We start from the raw sequence: 21,024 nt of genomic DNA, 5'->3' as shown, positions 1-21,024 counted from the left end.
TAAGGAAAAGTTCCAGGAACTGTTACAGCCCTTTCTTCATCATGTTCCTTCCTTCATCATATTTCTTACCTGTGGTTCAGAATCACTAGAGAGTCTACCAGTGGCCTAGTAGGTCTATTCCAATTATACATCTTGGAACTGAAAAAGGAATCATAGGATGAATCTGTGGACCAACTGGGTCTTTTGTGAGTCTCATCTGGGCTGATATTTCGTCTGTCACCTGAATATCATAAATGTATAGTTTGATTGCTAAACCACAGTGGTGCCTGGAGTCTCCAGAAGTTTGTCACTTCTAGGGAAAAAGATTCAAAGTATGAGAGGGACTTTGAAATGAGCAAGTTTCTCCATTGCTGACTTTGAAGATAGGGTTAAGAGTAGTCTCGAAGAGCTAAAAGCAGACCACAGATGAGAGCCAGCAAGGAAACAGTCTTAAAACTACAAAAAACTGAATTCTGCCACAAACAAGTGAGCTTGAATGTGAGCTTGAGAAAGAGCCTAGCTAACACCTTGCATTTAGCCTTAGGAGAGCCTGACAGAGAACCTAGCCACATCATGCTTGGACTTCTAACCTACAAAACGGTGAGCTAATAAGTGGGGTTTCTTTAAGGCACTATGTGTGTGGTAATTTGTTATACAACAATGCAAAGCTAATATACAAAAGCCAATGACTAGTAGTCTTTGCAAAGTCTGGATATTTCCTTTTCCTCAGTGCACAGTCACTCTAGTAAATAGACACGAGGCCCTTTGAGGAAGGATTAGAGGAAGATCTACAGTATATACTTGTGGCAGTGCTACAGGAACCACCCGAAAGCAAGGCCAGCTTCCACTTCAGTCAGGGGTCTTGAGTTTTTGAACTAGCGTTGATCTGGAAGCTGGTAAGAGGTAATGACTCTCTGTTGTAGTGACTAATATCAAGTATTTGGCCACCAGACCTGGAGTTTTTTCTGTTACATCAATTAAGCAATATTCTAGTAGGTTGCCCATTTCTGTCTTTCCTAGGGATAACCATGATCAATTAACCACAGCCAAAATCTCTGTGTGCAAAAACATCTGTCCTGTTGCCTTTTATGGTAAATGCACCCACCTTGTTTTGATAGTTAAGTGCTGCCATCTGGCCTTTCTGTTCCAAGGATCATTGAATGTGCATTGCAATCAGGGAACCCATCTCAATAGATACATCTCTCATGGCCATTCCTGGCCTTCACTGGGGAGTAAACATAGAGCTTTTTAAGGATGCAGGTGCTCTCCTCACTAACGTAATTCTGGATGCCTTAATGAAGGGAGTATTTTCTGGGCCCCCTCAGGGGGATGTGATTGGTGTTGGAGAGGCGTAAGAGTGGTCCCTAGGAGCTAAAAGCAGGTCCCAGATGGGTTGACCCACATAAATGGATGAAATTTATTTGGAAAGAGGAATGGAAACATGATTTTGGTTTTGAATACAGTCTTAGATCATAGGAAATACAAGAAGATATAAATAGATTATAAAAGTTAAGAAAATGAAGGTCATGTAAAGGATTAAGAATAGAGATGAATCTTGGAAACATCCTATAGAAGGAAATTCTCTAGGAGAAAGAGAGAGTGAATCATTAAGCAGTGCCAGACAGGACAAAAATACTAAAGATTAATTGAAGACAACAGCAAGACAGTATAGCAGTAGATAAAGCAAGGAATAGGAGAATTATGAGAAAGCATAAGTTGTAAATAATTCTTTGTTATTATTATATAATTTTTATCATTATTTATTGAGTGCTATGTCCCTTGGCATTTTTTTTTTTTTTTTTTTTGAGACAGTGTCTCGCTCTGTCACCCAGGCTGGAGTGCAGTGGCACAATCTCGGCTCACTGCAGCCTCTGCTCACTGCAACCTCTGCCTCCCGAATTCAAGCAATTCTCTTGCCTCAGCCTCCCAAGTAGCTGGGATTACAGGAATGCACCACCACGCCCGGCTAATTTTGTATTTTTAGTAGAGACAGGGTTTCACCATGTTGGCCAGGCTGGTCTCGAAATCCTGACCTCAGGTGATCCACCTGCCTCAGCCTCCCAAAGTGCTGGGATTACAGGCATGAGCCATTGCACCCAGCCGGTCCCTTGGCATTTCTATGCCTCATTTAATCTTTACAACCACTTTATGAGGGAGTTGGTATTTCCATTTCATCTGTGAAAGGTGTAGAAGAGTTTAAAAAAAAAATTTTTTTGACTAAAATCATACAGCTAGTTAATGAGGCAAGGATTTGAACCCAAATCTGCCTGGTTCCAGTGAACTGAATTGTGACCTTGGAAGAAAAATACAGAGTATTATTTTTAAATGTATGTGTAGCACAAACACATATATTCAGATATACCTAGTATTTTTAACACATAATTTGCAAGTCTTAATCTCTTGTAATACCTGGTTTAGAGAAGTAATGAAGGGTAGTGGGAAATACAGGAGATTACAGATCTAAAGCCCAAATTCTAATCCTGTTTCTGACCTGAACTGTATAACCAGAAACATTTCTTAATGGCGTTTTTAAATTGAGATATTTCTATACCATAAAATTTGCCTTCTTAAGGTTTGTAATTCCATGGTTTTTAGTGTATTCACAAGGTTGTACAACCATCACTACCAATTCTGGAACATTTTCATCATCCTAAAGACATATCTCGTACCCATTAGCAATCACTCCCCATTCACCTTCCACTCAGCCCATGGCAAGCATTAATCTACTTTCTTTCTGTGTGGATTTCCTGATTCTGGACATGTCATATAAATGGAAACATACAATATTGGGTATTTTGTGTCTGGTTTCTTTCACTTAATGTCTTCACGGTTCATCCATGTCAGAGCATGAATTAGCACTTCATTCTTTTTTAGTGGCTGATTCTATTGTGTGTTTATATAGACACACATGCATGCACACCACATTTTGTTGATTTGTTCCTCCATTGATGGACATTTGGATTGTTTCCACTTTCTGGCTATTATAAATGCAAGTTAGTATATGTATGCAAGTTTTCTTGTGAGCATATGTTTTCAGCTCTCTTAAGTATATGCCTAGGAATGGAATTGCTGAATCATATGTTTAACCTTTCGAGAACTGCCAGCTATTTTCCAAATACCAGAGAGGCTGTACCATTTTGCGTTTTCACTCTTAGTGGCTCTTTACATTTTATTTATTCATTTGTAAAAAGAAAGGGTACATGAGGTTTTATGGGGGGTAAAATGAAAGGAGAGTGTTACACAAAAATATTTTTTCCTATAGAGTTCTAAATATTACATGCAATGGTTTTCTTCTAGAAATTCTAGGGGAGCAAATGGGAATTATTATTAAAAATTCAGAAGTCAGTAGGAACTTTTTTATCTTACTGATTTGACAGTTCCGTTCTATTTCTTACAGAGAAGCTCGCAGAGGCTCAGCGCAGGTTTGCTACACTTCAGAATGAGCTTCAGTCATCGCTGGATGCACAGAAAGAAAGCACTGGTGTTACTACGCTGCGACAACGCAGAAAGCCAGTCTTCCACTTGTCCCATGAGGAACGTGTCCAACATAGAAATATTAAAGACCTTAAACTGGCCTTCAGCGAGTTCTACCTCAGTCTAATCCTGCTGCAGAACTATCAGGTACTTAGATTCTTACCCTAGAAAATGGCACCTTTAAGTAAATGAGAAATTTCAATAAATGGAAATACCCTAAAGTATTACCAGTGGGTCAGTTCCAAAAAGGAAAATCCTTAACATGTTGTTATTCTTGGGGTTCCTACTGGCTAAAAACCATGTGTCAGAGGCAGTAAAACTGTGTTAACAAGACTTCTATTTTTGAAGATTCATATTCCAAAAACTTTCCTATAATTAATATTTAGGGGTAGTCCACAACTCAAGGACTAACAGTTTGCTTCCTGTTTTTAGAGGCAGCTCTGATAGTCATGAATAGAAATAATACATCTCTCCAGCCACTGTTGGCTATGTAAGGGCTTTTCTTTTTTTTCCTTTCTTTTTTTTTTTTTCTTTTTTGAAACAGAGTCTCACTGTGTCACCCAGGCTGGAGTACAATGACACGATCTCGGCTCACTGCAACCTCCGCCTCCTGGGTTCAAGCAATTCTCCTACCTCGGCCTCCTGAGTAGCTGGGATTACAGGCGCACGCCACCATCCCCAGCTAATTTTTGTATTTTTAGTAGAGATGGGGTTTTACCATGTTGGCCAGGCTGGTCTTCAGCTCCTGACCTAAAGTGAGCCGCCTACCTCAGCCTCCCCAGTGCTGGGATTACAGGCGTGAGCCAATGCTCCCAGCCTGTAAGGGCTTTTATAGTCCTCCTAACCAATAGCAAAATTTCTACAAAAGCTATCAGATAGTTAATTTTTCTGCAGCTGACACTAATAAAACAAAGACCCTGACTTTTCAACTTGCAGCTGAAAGAATCCTTCCAATTTTACTGTCCATGGGCTGCAATAAAATCATATTTTTTTTAAGTTATTGAGAAAAGCATCTATCTAATCTTTAGAGAGACCTTATGCACTATTTTTTTTCTATTTTATTCTTGTGATTATTACTTATAATGAGTGGTTAGGATCATCATAGGATGATATACCATATTAAAACTAAAGATTATGTAACAAAAGTATTACCTGGAATATTAGAATTTTAAAATAAAAAGTAGTTAAAGTCCCATATCTGCAGTAATCTTAAATTGTTAATGCATGTGTTTATCATTTTCTTCTATAATTCTACTTTGTTCTTTAGTGATTTAATATTCTATCATTTGAAGACAAACCTAGTAAGAAAACAATTTAGTAGAAAAATAATTACATATATTTATATAGTGATAAATTCCTTTGCTTTGAGATTTGTTCATCGCTTTATAATTTAAAAAACAAAAATAAAATGTATTTCCTCTTTCCTATAATGGTATAGCAACATTACCATTTTATAGTTCATAAATTATGTTTGTGTGTTACATGGAAAAATCTTTGTTAAATTTTATTGTATTAACTTTCCTAGCAGCTTTTGTTCGGAGTCATTATGAAATGCTCCTTGGGAAAACAAAAGTAATAATTAATTATGAAAGTTCTGCTTTATCTTCTATTCTTTGGGGGTCATCTATTCTGTAAGAATACATTTATTTTGAGAATGAAGGAGAAAGGAAGATTGATTAAAAGCTATCTCTAAGTCATGATGTATGTATGCACCTCACACAGACTTTAAGATCATACATTAAAGCATGAGGGAAAAATATGTAAACAAATAAGTAAGGAAAGCCTGTTCTGGAGTGAGTGCACAATTTCTTACTGTTGGGGACATGTAATCAGCAAATTTGGGAGACCTCTGGTTTAAAGATGTAACCTTGCAAATTGCGTTTTTAGCTTTTTTGCATGCTGGGCAAAGAACAACAATTTGAGATGTTGAAATGTATAGTATTTTGTTATTGTAGAAATTGAGGAAAAGTAGGGATTTCTACCCATTATAAACTGAACCCTGTAAGTATGATCACTTCCTCCTTTCTACTTACTCTTCTTAGCACTCCCATACCCAAACTGAGAATGAGTGAAAGGAAAATGAAAGTTAAGAGCACTAGATGATCTTCCATTTTCCTTACTGGAACATGCATGATTGCATGGCAGGGGGAGATACATACTCCTGTACCAGTCCTTCCAAAAATAAAGAACTAAATAAATGTGTTCAGTGCTTGGGCAAATGCAAAACATTTTCTGAAAATAATTCTTTTGACCAAAGCAGCAAAATAATAGAAATTAGCTATTTTGAAAATAATTATACATAGAAAACAGGAAACAAAAACATTTTGAGCTTAGGACTTTCATTAATTTACTTGAAAGAGAAATAATAGGGTTCATAGTTCAGGGTTTCTTTGTGTTACTAATAGCATACTACCTTGAAATGAATAAAAGGAATAAAAAAAAGAGTCATCCTTTTAGTAGTAGATGCTTTTATGAAAGCTTTGCCATTTCCTTGAGTACTTAATCTTTGTCCAGCCAGCTCTGTCAGTGCTTAGTGCTTATTCTTTTTCATCTTTTTTGATGGTAGTAGAAATTATAGTTGTGTTTCTCATTTCTTTCTGTAGAATCTGAATTTTACAGGGTTTCGAAAAATCCTGAAAAAGCATGACAAGATCCTGGAAACATCTCGTGGAGCAGATTGGCGAGTGGCTCACGTAGAAGTGGCCCCATTTTATACATGCAAGAAAATCAACCAGCTTATCTCTGAAACTGAGGTACAATAATCTTGTTTATTTACAACGTATTTTCAGTTACACGTTTTATATTTAGGGAAGCAATTCCTTATTTCTGTTATTTTGTAACTAGTTGCTAGCTTTGAATATATATGCCTTACCTGTGATTTTTTTTCATTTTCTTTATCAGTATATATTCACCAAAAAGTTGTCAGAATATAATATATATAAATGGTACAGAATTATTTGTGCATCACTCAAGTTTAGTATAACCTAACCAAAATGTAATAATTTGTCTTTCTAGGCTGTAGTGACCAATGAACTTGAAGATGGTGACAGACAAAAGGCTATGAAGCGTTTACGTGTCCCCCCTTTGGGAGCTGCTCAGGTTAGTATTTGGTTCCAGTAGTTTGTTTGGTTTCACCTATTTAATAATCAACACAGTATTTAGCTGGCCCCATTATCTTAAAAAAATTTTCAGCCAAAGTTTATAAGTAGTTGCTATTTTTCTTATTTTAGTTTTTTAAACATTATATGCTATATTTTACTTCATTCTGAATTATAATGTCTTCCACCTTTCTCTTCTCATACTGTACTTTCTTGTTTATTCTTACTGACATGTTAACTTACTGGTATCATCAAATGATTAAGATGTGATTTTAAAAAAATGATCTGGTGGGTTCAGATATACTGGATTGCTATATAGCTTACTCCAAAAAAGCATTTATTAAATGATATCTACACAGTAGTTATAAAAAAAGAAAATTTATTAAGTGATATCTTCTGTGTCATAAAACAAGTCTCAATAAATATAGAAGGATTTAAGTCATACAAAGTATATTTTCAGACAACAGTGGAATAGAAATCAATAACAGAAAGAGCTTCCATAGCCTAATGAAAGGCATCTATTAAAAAAAAAAATAAAACCTCTACAATTATTATCATACTCAATGGTAAACACTGCATGCTTTCTCCCTAAGACTTGGCCCAAAAAAGGGTATTCACTTTTAACACCTGTATTCAACATTGTGCTGGAGATTATAGCCAGTGCGGTAAGGGAAGAAAAAGAAATAAAAGACATTCAGGGTAGAAATGAAGAAGTAAAACCAGTGGGGTTTTGCCAGTGACTTGATGATCTATGTAGAAAATCTAGTGAATCTATAGAATAGCTACTATAACTAACAAATGAGTTTAGCAAGGTTGCCAAATACAAGACCAATATGTAAAATCATTTGTCTAGATACTTGCAAGAACAATTGGAAATCAAAAAATGTTAAAGCAATGCTGTTTATAATATCATCAAAATATACAATGCTTAGTAATAATTCTGACAAAAGATGTGTAAGGCCTTTACATTGAAAACTACAAAACACTGCTGAGCAAAATTAAAGACTTGGATGAGAGAGATGCTATGTTCATGGGTATATTGCACAAACCCAGTATTTTAAAGATACGTTGTTTCTTCCTGAGGTGATTTATAGATATAATACGTTCCAGCTCAGAAATCTCAGAAGACTTCTTTGTAAAATTGATAAGCAGATTTAAAAATTTATATGGAGGCCAGGCACGATGGCTCATGCCTGTAATCCCAGAAATTTGGGAGGCTGAGGCAGGTGGATCACTTGAGGCCAGGAGTTCAAGACCAGCCTGGCCAACATGATGAAACCCCATCTCGACTAAAATACAAAAATTAGCTGGGCTTCGTGGCACATGCCTGTAATCCCAGCTACTTGAGAGGCTGAAGCACAAGAATCACTTGAACCCAGGAGGTGGAGGTTGCAGTGAGCCGAGATCGCGCCGCTGCACTGAGTGACAGAGCAAGACTCTGTCTCCAAAAAAAGAAAAGTATATGGAAAGGCAGAGGATCTAGAATAGCCAAAGCAACTTTGGAACATAAATTGAAGGATTAACATTACCTTATGAAAGCTTATTAAAGCTGCAGTAATCAAGAGAGTGTGGTAATAGTGTCATGGTAGGCAAATAGGTCAATGGACCAGAATAGAGTGTCCAAAAATAGACTAACATGTTACGAACAACAGATATTTGATAAATATATAAAGCAGATTAGTGGAGAAGGGTAGCATTTTCAACTAAGGATGCTGAAACAGTTGAATTCCATATACCAAAAAAAAAAAAAAAAATGAGCTTTCATCCATACTTCACAACATACAGTTCTAAATGTACCATAGATCTAAATGAAAACTGGAAACTACAAATTTCTAGAAGAAAATATAGAAGAAAGTCCTAATGACTTTGGGTTATGCAAAGATTTCTTAGAAATGACACCAAAAGCACCTCATCAAAATTAAAAAACGTATGCTCTTCAAAAGACATATTAAGAGAATGAAAAGAAAAGCCAGAGACTAGCAGAAAATATGTATAAAACATATCTTTTAAAGGTCTTATATTTAGAATATATAAAGAACTCCAATACTCAATAGAAGGAAAACAATCAACCCAACTTTTAAAAATGGGCAAAAGACCTGAACAGTTCTTCACAGATGTACAGGTGGCAAATTAGCATGTGACAAAATGCTCAATATCATTAGGCATTATGGAAATGCCAATTAAAACCACGGTAAGATAATACATTGTCTGTTAGAATGATTAAAAAAGACTAATCATACTAATGATGGAGGAGTAGGAACTCTCTTTTCTAATATGCTTTGGTGGAATATAAAATGTATAATGAATAAGCACATTTGAAAACAGTTTGGAAGTTTCTTAAAAGTGTACACCTACCATATGGTCTAGCTATTACACTCCTAGGTATTTACCCAAGACAAGTGCAAATATATGTTCATATAAAGATTTCTACACAAATGTTCATAGCATCTAAACAGCCCAAATGTCTATCAGTAGGTGAATGGATAAACAATTTGTGGTATATCCATACAACGAAACACTACTTAGCAATAAAAAGGAATAACTGATTGATAAATGTAACAATGTGGATAAACCTCAAATTAATTATGTGGAGAGAAAGCAGAAAAAAAGGGTACCTACTATATGATATCATTAACCTAAGACTCCAGAAAAAATGCAAACTAATAAATAGTGACAGAAAGGAGATCAGTGGTTGCTTGTGAATAGAGTGGGGTAGGGTAGGCTGGGAGGAAAGGATTACAAAGACACATGGGAAATTCTTGGGAGTCGTGGATATGTTCTTTGTCTTGATTATGCTGATGGTTTTGTAGACGTTTATGCAGTTTCAAAACTTATCAATCGTACACCTTAAATATATACAGTTTATTGTATATCAATTTAGTCAATAAAGCAGTTTTTAAAAATCCTAAGCATATTATTGTCAAACTGCTTGGAAATAAGGAGAAGAATCTTAAAAGCATCCAGAGAGAAAAGACACAAATTCTATACTTTAAGTATGTGCAATTTTTTTATGTCAGTTGTTTTTGAATAAACATTTTTAAATTAGTTTCAAAAAATTAGGGTGTTTAAGAATGCCTGTAGAGATGGTAAAGCTAAAGAAAATATGGAAATGGTTATCTCTGGTGTGGAGGGAAGGTTTTGGGATCAGGGAGGAATAGGGAATTCAAAGTTAATGGAAATGTTCAGCTTCTAAATATGGATAGTAGTTATAGATTCACTTTATTATTCATTTCTAACAGTCCAAATAAATTATATGCATTCTTTTGTATATATGATAAATTAAACAATTTTTGAAACTAAAGATAACTTTTTATCTTTGGAAAAGACAAATGACCATCTTTTGGATGCTTTCAGTCAGAAGCTAACAATACAGTTTGAATCTGTTACTCGATTAAGTAATAATAAGACAGAGGGGAGTCTCAATGCTTTGTTTTTGAAGGTTTTTAGAAAACAAAATACCTGAAATGTACTATCATCTCTAACAACAAAAAATGTTATAACATTCACAGCAAATATTTAAGTCTATAAGATTATCTCTCTGTGTTTCTCATCACTTTACATTTACAATCTTAGGCACTTTCTATTACATATTTATTTTAGAAAGCAGAAGTTTCAAAAATCACTTTCTAAATATAAAATTAAATTATAATAGATAATATTTTTGAGCCTACATACACGGGAGATTCGGATATATCAGTCTCTTAAGAACCTCTTGTATATCCTGAAAAATTTACTTTAAATTACCCCAGTTTGGGCTGCGCACTGTGGCTTACACCTGTAATCCCAGCACTTTGGGAGGCCAAGGCAAGTGGATTGCCTGAGCCCAGGAGTTCAAGACCAGCCTGGGCAAAACAGTGAAACCTCATCTCTACAAAAAATACAAAACTTAGCTGGACATGGTGGCACACACAGTAGTCCCAGCTACTCTGGAGGCTGAAGTGGGGAATCACTTGAGTCTGGGAAGTTGAGGCTTCAGTAAGCCTTGATCACACCCCTGCGCTCCAGCCTAGGCGATAGGACGAGACCATGTCTCAGAAAAAAAAAAAATGCTGCCTCAGTATAATAATGTAAGTACTATCAGAAAGTAAGCGTTCTTGTCTCCATCATCGTCTCTAATTTTATCTGTTGTACCAAATGTGCAAACTCTGAGTAATACTGACTTTAAAAATTTAGATATATATAATTGTAAAAATGAAATTGCATCTTAACTCTCTCCTATTTACAAAACTCATATATGTATATATACGTGTATATATGTATATATGTGTATATATGTATATATATGTGTGTGTATATATATGTGTGTGTGTGTGTGTATATATATATATATATATATATATACACACACACACACACATATATAGTCGTTCCTTAGTATCTGTTGGAGATTGGTTCCAGGATCCTGTGGATACCAAAATCCGTGGATGCTCAAGTCCCTTATAAAATGGCATACTATTGCATATAACCTGTACACATCCTCTTAAATACTTTAAATGATCTCTGGGTTACTTATAAAACCTAATACAATGTAAATGCTGTATAAATAGTTGTTAATACTCAGTGCTTTTATTTGTATTACTTTTTCTTGTTTTGTTATTTTTTACTGGTTTTTGTTCCTGAATATTTTCAATACACGGTTGATTCCTCGAGTGTAGAATCCACATACTATAATTTAATGCCTAAGATTATAATCTTGCTTATTTCATGACACAGATTTCTATAAAAAAAAGCTTGATTAATTGGCAACTTGAATAGTATTATAGGATGATGAAGGTTGATTCTCTGGTTCAGATTTATAAAAATTTAGAACATTAAATATTATTTTCATGGTAGAACTTTGAGACTCATTCTACTATTTTATTACAGCATATAGTAAATACAATCAGTGTTTTGTCCTGTACTCAAATGCTATTTTTCTGTCCACAGCCTGCACCAGCATGGACTACTTTTAGAGTTGGCCTATTTTGTGGAATATTCATTGTACTGAATATTACCCTTGTGCTTGCCGGTAAGTAGTTTAAATTTTGAATTAATTTATTCTTACCAATATGCCTGTGTCATATTCTGCCCCTCTGTAAGGAATTATGCATGCAACTACCAAAGCTACTGAAAGATAAATCTATCAGGGCTAAGTTTTTTGTCCTTATAAATGTGTTTTTTTTTAGTTGTTTGTTTTGTTGGCGTTTTTTCCCCATTTGGGTGTGGTTATTCTCTAAAACATTGCTCATATATGACTTCTTTTTCTTCATCCTTTTCCAGTTTCTGTATATAACTTCTATATAATTTTTCAGAGTTTATTTATCAAAAACCTTGGCTCTCTTGATCATAGATGAGGATAAATAATGTTAAAAAATTCATTCACAAAGCTCTTTCACTTTGCTTATTGGAGACCCTCTCGCATCCTTTTCAGAATCTATTTACAATTACTTTGCATATAGTGTTAAGAAGCTTGGTTGTATAATTTCCTATTCTATAGAAGTAAAAACAATTAGAGATAGGAAGGATTCCTAGGAGCAGCTGCACTCACATCAAAAAATGATATAACAGCAAAGGTAGCATAATCTTACTAAATCTCCCCAAAGAATTTGACACACCCCACAGTAGCATTTGACATTATCAGTCACCACTTCTTGAAACACTTTGTTTGATTGTTTTTTCTGGAGAAACCACACTCTGCTGGTTTTCCTGTTAAATTTTACTGGCAGTTTGTTCCCAGTCTCCTTTGCTAGCTATACTTTTCTTTGTGACATCAAAATGTTGGGGTATAGTGCTGGGCTCAATCCTTCAATCTCCTCTGTCTATATTTGTTTCCTATCTAGGCAATCTTATTCAAGCCTATAGCTATAAATACCGTCTATATGCTAATGACTCCCAAATATATGTTCTCTCTTCTGAAAGATGTCTACTTGGCTAGTTGGATTTGTCTAGTAGATATCTCAAACTTACACAGACAAAAGATCCCTTGATTTTTACCCCCAAATATGCTCTTCTATCTGGCATCACCCTTCATCCATTTCTCAGTCCAAAATCTTTTAGTTTCTCTTGTCCCTCATATTTAATCTTCAGTCCATCAGCAAATCTTATTGGTCTGTCTTCAAACCATGTTCTAAATGGATTTACTTCTCACCACCTTGGCCAGTGTCACTCTTGTCTAAGCAGCCATTTCTTTTTTTTTTTTTGACACGGGGTCTCGCACTGTCGCCAGGTCTGGGATGCAGTGGTCCGATCTCGGCTCACTGCAACCTCTGCCTCCTGGGTTCACACGATTTTCCTGCCTCAGCCTCCTGAATAGCTGGGATTACAGGCACACACCACCACACCTGGCTAATTTTTTGTATTTTTAGTAGAGATGAGGTTTCACTATGTTGGCCAGACTGGTCTTGAACTCCTGACCTCGTGATCCACCCACCTCAGCCTCCCAAAGTGCTGGGGTTTACAGGCATGAGCCACTGTGCCCGGCCAGCAGCCATTTCTTGTTTAGTGTATAGCAGCCTTCTGGACTCGGTCTCCTTGCATCTACTCTTGCCTCCTTATAGCTACTAGTGTCTTTTTTTTTCCCCCCCAATGGAAGTTAGATCATGTCACTCTCCTATTCAAAATTCATTCATGGCTACTCTTAAAATAAAATCCAAACTCCTTACCATTGCCTGCAAGAACTTACAGGATCTCACCTCTGTGGGCCTTTCCGATATTATATTGTCATCTTCCCCCACACTTAGCTTCACTTTGTTTCCGACCACACTTGTGTTAGTATTTCTTAGATGCATCAAGCTCATTCTAATCTAAGAGCCTCTGCAGTTGCCTAAAGAGCTCTTCCCCAAGATGTCTACCTAGTTTATTTCATCACTTGTCTGTATTCAAATGCTACATTCTTAGTAAAGCGTTCCCTGATCACCCAACCCTAAAATAATCTATTCTGTCCCTTTAGCCTACGTTAGTTTTCTTCTGAGTACATATACTTACCTGACATTATATATTATATATTTATATTTCTTGTGATCTCTTTTTCCACTGGAATATAAATTTTCTTGATGCCTGGGCATTTGTCTCTCTTGTATCTCTAGCACGTAGAACACTGCTTAGACCATAGTAGGGGCTTAAAAAGTATTGGGGAAGTTTGGCTGGAAGAGAAGGAGAAAGATGAAATTAAATGATATTTAGAAAACACATGCACAAACAGCAGAAAAACAGACACAAATCTCAAAGCTTCTTATAGTCAAGGACTTTTAAGGACAGATAACCTTGGTATACCTAAGGGTCTATGTAATTGTGCTCATAATAATAACTGAATCATTAATAAAGGGCTAAATTTTGTTCAGTGAAGTCTGCAAAGAAATATTAGGCTGGTGCAAAAGTTGCCATTACTTTTAATGGCAAAACTGCAATTACTTTTGCATCAACCTGTATGATTTAAAAATAGATGTCATTATTTGAATATCCATAATATTCCATTTCAGACTTTTAGTAATCATAATAATGCCCAAATAAGGAAGCTTTATGTCGCTGTCATACTTAACTATTCTTGATTGCAGGGACTATGTATTGTTGCATTTTAAGTTCCCAACACATTGTCAAGTTTATAGTAGATGTTCGAGAGATAATTTACTGAACTAATTATTCCTCATAAACATTCTGCTTAAGACTATCAATTGTATATTATGAAATGATAACCTACATTGTAATGGCTTTTAGAGAACATATGAATTTTACCTATTAACAGTGTGTTTTCATTTGTATTGTTAGAGTTCTTCTTCCTACCAGTTACTAAAAATCAACTCTAATAGTTATGGTCAATCCTGAGTTTATGATGTAGTGTTGCTATAATTTATAATCATATTTTAATCTGGTTCTATTTCCTTAGGTGAATACAGTTTACTTACATAGAATACATGAAAATAATACAATTTAAAAACTCAGATCTATGTTATCAAGCTAGCTGTAGTGGAAAGAACAAAAGGCCTGCATGGGTTTCAGTTTCAGCTCCACTGTTAGTTGTTTTGGCTTTAAGGACATCATTTAACTTCTCTGAAACAGTTTCCTCATCTGTTAAATGAGCTTAACACCTTAAATTTGCAGGGTTGTTTAGGGTTCATTCATTCATTCAGCAAGTAAATTTTATGTGTCTAAGGGTTATGCTTGATGCCTACAAGTCTTAAGATAAATAAGATAATCCCTTTCCTTATGAAATGTATTATGCCAGGGAGATTAAGGCATATATTAAAGCAATATACTGCAAGATAGAAGGTGTTAAATTTTCTAAGCGGTTCAAAGAGACAACTGATTACTTTTAAATGAGAGCATCAGGGAATACTTCATGGAAGAAATAACGTTTATGCTAGACATTGGTGGAATCAAAGCCATTTCGAGAGAAGGAGACAGTTGAGCAAAGAGATTTAGTTGGCCTGGGGTGGGGATGGAGTGTAGAAGGAGGGAGTGAGTTATGAAGGAGAGAAGTGATAAATTGGCCAAAGGTGAAGGAGAATATTAGATGATAAGGGTGAAAAGATAGCTTGAGGCCAGCTCATAGGGATCAGAGAAGAAGTGTAAGTAAAACATGTTTGTAGTTGCAAAGTGCTATGTCAATATAAGGTATATATGGTGGGGGTTGTTCTTTCTATAGAAAATGCCTTAGTCATTAGTGGGTGCAATTTTTTTTGTTTAATTTTCAAGATGAGCATGGTGGTATTATCATCATTAAAAAAAGACATAAAAAATACATTTTTCCATTCTTTTTATGTGAATTAATTGCTACAATTTGAGGGTTTTTTTGTTTAGTATATACAGACTATGTTTTTGTAAGACGTTCTGATTTGTTTTTTATGTGTGCTGTGTATGCATTTAGTGTTACGCATTATGTTTTCTCACTTCAGAACCCTTCTTTGTTTGATCTTTGTGTATGTTGTAGAGGGGAGGGTAAATACAGTTAAAGCCAGCTGTCTATCCTTATTTATCTTCCAGCGGGTGCTTAAAAGATAACAGTGTTGAGAGTCAAAGAGAAACACAGTCGTAGTATGCATGTACAAGCACGATTCTTTTTTTCAAACATTCACATTAAAAAATGTGCATAATTGCTGTGGTTTTTCAAGGGGAAATGACCTAGTATTTAATAATTTCTCTGAAAATCACGTGTTTCAGATATTTAATTTCATTAAGATGAAAAGTTGACTGTTTAGATTTTTTTTTCAAACTTGTTTCTTTTGCAGGTTCCTACTAACATATATAACTTAATTTGGTACAATAACAGTATACCATATTTCGCTTACTGGTTTGGCCATTTACAGTGGGTATAAGGTGTGAAATAGGCTCTGGTACACTAGTGTTAAGAGTACTCATTGTTGCTATCTCTTTGGAGGATAATTTGGCAGTGAGTGTAAAAATTTTAGGCAAAATTATGTTGATTAAGCCGTTTTGTTTCTAGAAATTTATCCTACAAACATACTTGTACATGGTTACAAAGACATGTATGCTAGAAGGATAGTCATTGCCATTTTGTTTATAGTAGAAAAATCCTAGAAACCACTCAAATATTCATAAATTGATAGCTCTTTAAATTATATTACCTCTGTACAGTGGAATACCATGGAGATATTAAGATGAATGAGGTAATGGTGGGAGTGAAAATGGACACAGCACTTTGCAGAACATTTTGGCAACAGGAATCAGTTTTGTGGAAGACAATTTTTTCACTGGGCTGGCGGGTAGGAGAGGGGATGGTTTCAAGGTGAAACCCTTCCACCTCTGATCATCAGGCATTAGTTAGATTCTCATAAGGAGCGCGCAACCTAGAGATCCCTCCCATGCGCAGCTCACAATAGGGTTCGTTCTCCTCTGAGAATCTAATGCCGTTGATCTGACAGGAGGCAGAGCTCAGGAAGTAATGCTCTCTCACCAGCCGCTCACCTCCTGCTGTGTGGCCTGGTTCCTGACAGAGCACAGACCAGTACTGGTCCATGGCCTGGAGATTGGAAACCCCTGTACTAACCTATGACCCAGTTCTAATAGAAATGCTTACATATGTCCACCAAAAGACATGTATGAGAACACTTAAGTAATATTGTTTGTAATAGTATCCAGTCATGTACCATGTAACAATGTCTTGGTCAGCAGCAGACTGCAGATATGAAGGCAGTCCCATAAGATTATAATGGAACTGAAAAATTGCTGTTGCATAATGGACGGCATAGCCATCATAGCATAACACATTATTTAGATGCTTGTGGCAGTGTTGGTATAAACAAACATATTGCACTGCCAGCCATATAAAAGTTTAGCACTTAAAATTCATGTACATAATACTTGATCATGATAATAAATGACTTACTGATTTATGTATATGCTATACTATTTATTATTTTAGAGTGAACTCCTCCTACTTATTAATAAAAGAGTTAATTGTAAAACAGCCTCAGGCAGGTCCTTCGGGAGGTGTTCCAGAAGAAGGCATTAATAGAATAGGAGATGACAGCTCCCTGTGTGTTATTGCCCCGAAGACCTTCCAGTGGGAGAAGATGTGGAGGTGGAAGACAGTGATATTGGTGATTCTGATCATGTGTAGGCCTAGGCTAATATGTGTGTGTTAATGCCTTAGTTTTTAAGAAGGTTTAAAAAGTAAAAATAAAAATTAAAAAATGTAAAAATAGAGAAAAGTTTATAGAATAAGGATATAAAGAAAAAATACATCTATATTGTTATACAGTATGTCCATGTTTTAGGCTAGGTATTATTACAAAAGAGTTAAAAAGGTTTAAAATTTTTTTAAGTTTATAAAGTTAAAAAGTTACAGTGAGCTAAGGTTAATTTATTATTGAAGAAAGAAAAAAATTTTTTTATAAATTCAGTGTAGCCTAAGTGTACAGTGTGTATAAAGTCCGCAATAGTGTAATGTCCTAGGTCTTCACATTTACTCACCACTCACTCACTGACTCACCCAGAGCAACTTCCAGTCCTGTAGCTCCATTCATTGTAAGTACCCTATACAGGTGTACCATTTTTTATCTTTTATACTGTATTTTTACTGTGTCTTTTCTGTGTTTAGAGATGTTTAGAGACAAATACTACCATTGTGTTACAATTGCCTACAGAATTCTGTACAGTAACATGGTGGACAGGTTTATAGCCTAGGAGCAATAGGCTCACATAGCTGTAAGTGATGAGAATAACAAACTGTAGCTACATACAAGAACATGATGGCTCTCACAAATGTTAAACAAAACAAGCCAGACACAAAGAATACATATTACATGATTCCATTTACATGGAGTTCAAAAAACAGGCAAAAATCAGGAGTTTACCCTTGGGGAATGGATAGCAATTGGAAAGAATATGAGCCGGAACTTCTAGGATGCTTATAATATGCTGTGTTCTGGGTGCTGATTCACTTCATTTTTCATCATGTTGTATACTTATGATTTATCCATTTTTCTATATGTATGTAACACTTAGATTCAAAAAGTTTACATTAGAAAATGAGTGAGATCTTTGTGCACTGATACTGGAAAATCTCCACTCCAGGATATAAGTGAAAAAAAAAAAGGCCTGGAATAGCATATATAGCATGCTCCCAGTTGTAATTGGTGATTTGTTTTTTAAAAAATAGTCAGTATGTGTTTCTCTGTGCATCAAGAAATTCTTGAAAGATAATAGACAAATTGTTAACATGGTTTTCTTCAGAAGATCTGGAGTGAGACGAGGCTTCTCATATTCTTTATAATATTTGTGGTTCTTTTCCTATACACATACATTACTTGTTAAAATTTTTTTAATGTTCCTTTAAAGAAAAGTGATTTGGCAACTTAATACAGAGAGGACTGTAATTTTGTAAGTTTTAGAACAAACTTCTGTTTGGGTTTTTTTTTTTTTTTTAAACAGGTACATATTGGCTTACTAACACAACCTAGCCCCATTGTTAAGTGTGCAGGCTTTGGAGCCAGATTGTAGGGTTATTACATCCTTGTGATCCTGGGCAAGGAACCTATTTTGAGTAAGCCTTAGTTTCTTCATGTATCTGCTGAGAAAAACCAATTTATAGTGTTGCTGTGAGAACTAATGAAATTATGCATGAAAAACATTGAGTATATTGCTTACCCCAAAATAAATGCTTAATGATTGTTAGCTGATTTTTAAGTTAAAAATTCATGAAGCCATGGGAAGTTTGTGATGGGACCTTATATATCTTTTATTCTTGGGACTCATGGATCAGAGAGATGATATCCTTATTCTTAAAAATGATACTAATTTGTTTTTTGATTCCCTGGAATTTTTTATGATGATCTTGTCTAGCAAGAGTATTGTGGTTTAATCCCCAGTCAATCTACAAAAGTTTGCTTCAGGGAGATCATGCCAAATGAAGGAGGTTTCATTGTATTGCTTATATATGCCCTTAGGTTTTAGATTTATGTGCAATTGAAAATTTCGGATCTTTGATGAATAACTTGACTATTAACAGTTAAAATTGCCTTTTGCTTTTTGAAACTTTTTTTTTCCTTCAGAGACAAGGTCTCTCTCTGTTGCCCAGGCTGGAGTACAGTGGCCCCATCCTAGCTCACTGCAGCCTAGACCTCCTGGGCTCAGGCGATCCTCCTGCCTCAGACTCTTGAGTAGCCAGGAATACAAGTATGGAGTAGCACCATGCCTGGCTAATTTTTTAACTTTTTTGTAGAGAGAGAGTCTCACTATATCGCCTAGGCTGGTCTTGAACTCTTTGCCTCCAGTGATCCTCCCACTTTGGCCTCCCAAAACACTGGGATTACGGGAGCCACCATGCCTGGTCCCTGTTTTTTGAACCATTTTGAAAGTAAATAAGTTCATTAGCTTAAATATAGTATTTTCATTCAGAAGAATATATCTTTAGCATTTATTGTTTTACAGAGGTCCTTGGGGTTTTTGTTGTTGCTGCTGCTGTTTTGGTTTTCGCTGACTTTTCTAACAAATTGTGGAGTTCAAGGATATTTTATTCAGATCATATTTACTGAAAGCCTTAGAGATTTTCTAGTTCCTATGTTATCAAGTAGAACTTAGGTAAATATGTGTTTAGATTTTATAAATATGGATTACATTTTCTGTTCATGGCAATTTTCTTCCTATGTAGAACAGAATACTACTGTTGCTAGGGTCATGAATATTTGAACCCTAAGCAGGCTATTTCGCTTTCTTTTATGTATGGCCACAGATATTAACTAGACAGAATTAGAAAATTTTGATATATTAGAGCAAATCTATCACCACCACTACTAAAACAGTTCAAAATATATGCCTAGGCCGGGCGCAGTGGCTCATGCCTGTAATCCTAGCACTTTGGGAGGCCAAGGCGGGTGGATTGCCTGAGCTCAGGAGTTCGAGACCAGCCTAGGCAACATGGCAAAACCCCGTCTCTACTAAAATTACAAAAAAATTCCCTGGGTGTGGTTGTGTGTGCCTGTAATCCCAGGTACTTGGGAGGCTGAGGCAGGAGAATCACTTGGACCCAAGAGGGGGAGGGTGCAGTGAGCCAGGATCATGCCATTGCACTCCAGCCTGGGCGACAGAGCAAGACTGTCTCAAAAAAAAAAAAAAAATTATATATATATACACACACATACACACATACCTAACACAGAAATTAGTAATGACATCTTAAGATATTTTTATTACTTTTTTCTTTTCTGTTTTTTTTAATTGAGGTGAAGTTCACATAACATAAAATAAATTTCATTTTAAAGTTAATAACTCAGTGGCATTGAAGTACATTCACAGTGTTGTACAACCACCACGTCTATCTAGTTCCCAGACATTTTCGTCAGCCCAAAAGGAAACCCCACTCTCCATTCCCTCTCCTCAGCTGCTGGCAACCACTAATCTGCCTTCTGTCTCTATGAATGTTCCTATTCTGGGTATGTCCATAAATGGTGTCATACAATATGTGGTATTTTGTGTTTGGCTTCTTTTAGTTGGCGTAATGTTTTCAAGGTTCATCCATGTTGTAGCATGTATCAGTACTTCATTCTTTTTATGGCTGAGTAATATTCCATTTTGTGTATGTATCACAATTTGTTTATCCATTCATTCATTGATGGACATTTGGGTTATTTCTATCTTTTGGCTATTGTGAATGGTACTGTTAGGAACATGCATAAACATGGATTTGTTTAGTACCTGTTTAATTTTCTAAGGAGCCACCAAACTGTTTTTCACAGAGGCTTTACCATTTTCCACTCCTACTAGCAGTTTATGAGGATTCTGTTTTCTGCACATCCTTGCCAACACTTGTTTTCTATGTTTTTGTTTTCTTCATTATATCCATACAAATGGGCGTGAAGTGGTATCTCATTGTGGTTTTAATTTGCATTTCCCTAATGACTAATTATATTAAGCATCTTTTCATGTGCTCATTGGCCATTTATATATATATTTTGGACAAATGTCTATCCAGGTTCTTAGCCCTATTTTAATTGGGTTGTTCATTGTTCCATTGTTAAGTTGTAAGAGTTCTTCATGT

General features: G+C 35.6%; 1 protein-coding gene across 4 annotated transcripts in view; it reads left to right on the top strand.

Moving 5' to 3' along the window:
• XPR1 (xenotropic and polytropic retrovirus receptor 1) overlaps positions 1-21,024 on the top strand; it is a 242,717-nt gene that overhangs the window by 165,310 nt on the left and 56,383 nt on the right. For all 4 annotated transcript variants that reach the window (XM_524986.9, XM_016933606.4, XM_063795116.1 and 1 more), the window contains 4 exons: positions 3,377-3,600; positions 6,057-6,206; positions 6,469-6,552; positions 11,478-11,559. In XM_524986.9, the coding sequence (XP_524986.2) occupies positions 3,377-3,600; positions 6,057-6,206; positions 6,469-6,552; positions 11,478-11,559 (540 nt within the window). The remainder of the gene's footprint in view (positions 1-3,376; positions 3,601-6,056; positions 6,207-6,468; positions 6,553-11,477; positions 11,560-21,024) is intronic.

The sequence above is a fragment of the Pan troglodytes genome, chromosome 1 (assembly GCF_028858775.2).
Source record: "Pan troglodytes isolate AG18354 chromosome 1, NHGRI_mPanTro3-v2.0_pri, whole genome shotgun sequence".
NCBI classification, from domain to species: Eukaryota; Metazoa; Chordata; class Mammalia; order Primates; family Hominidae; genus Pan; species Pan troglodytes.
This window is presented reverse-complemented; position numbering and strand designations above follow the sequence as displayed.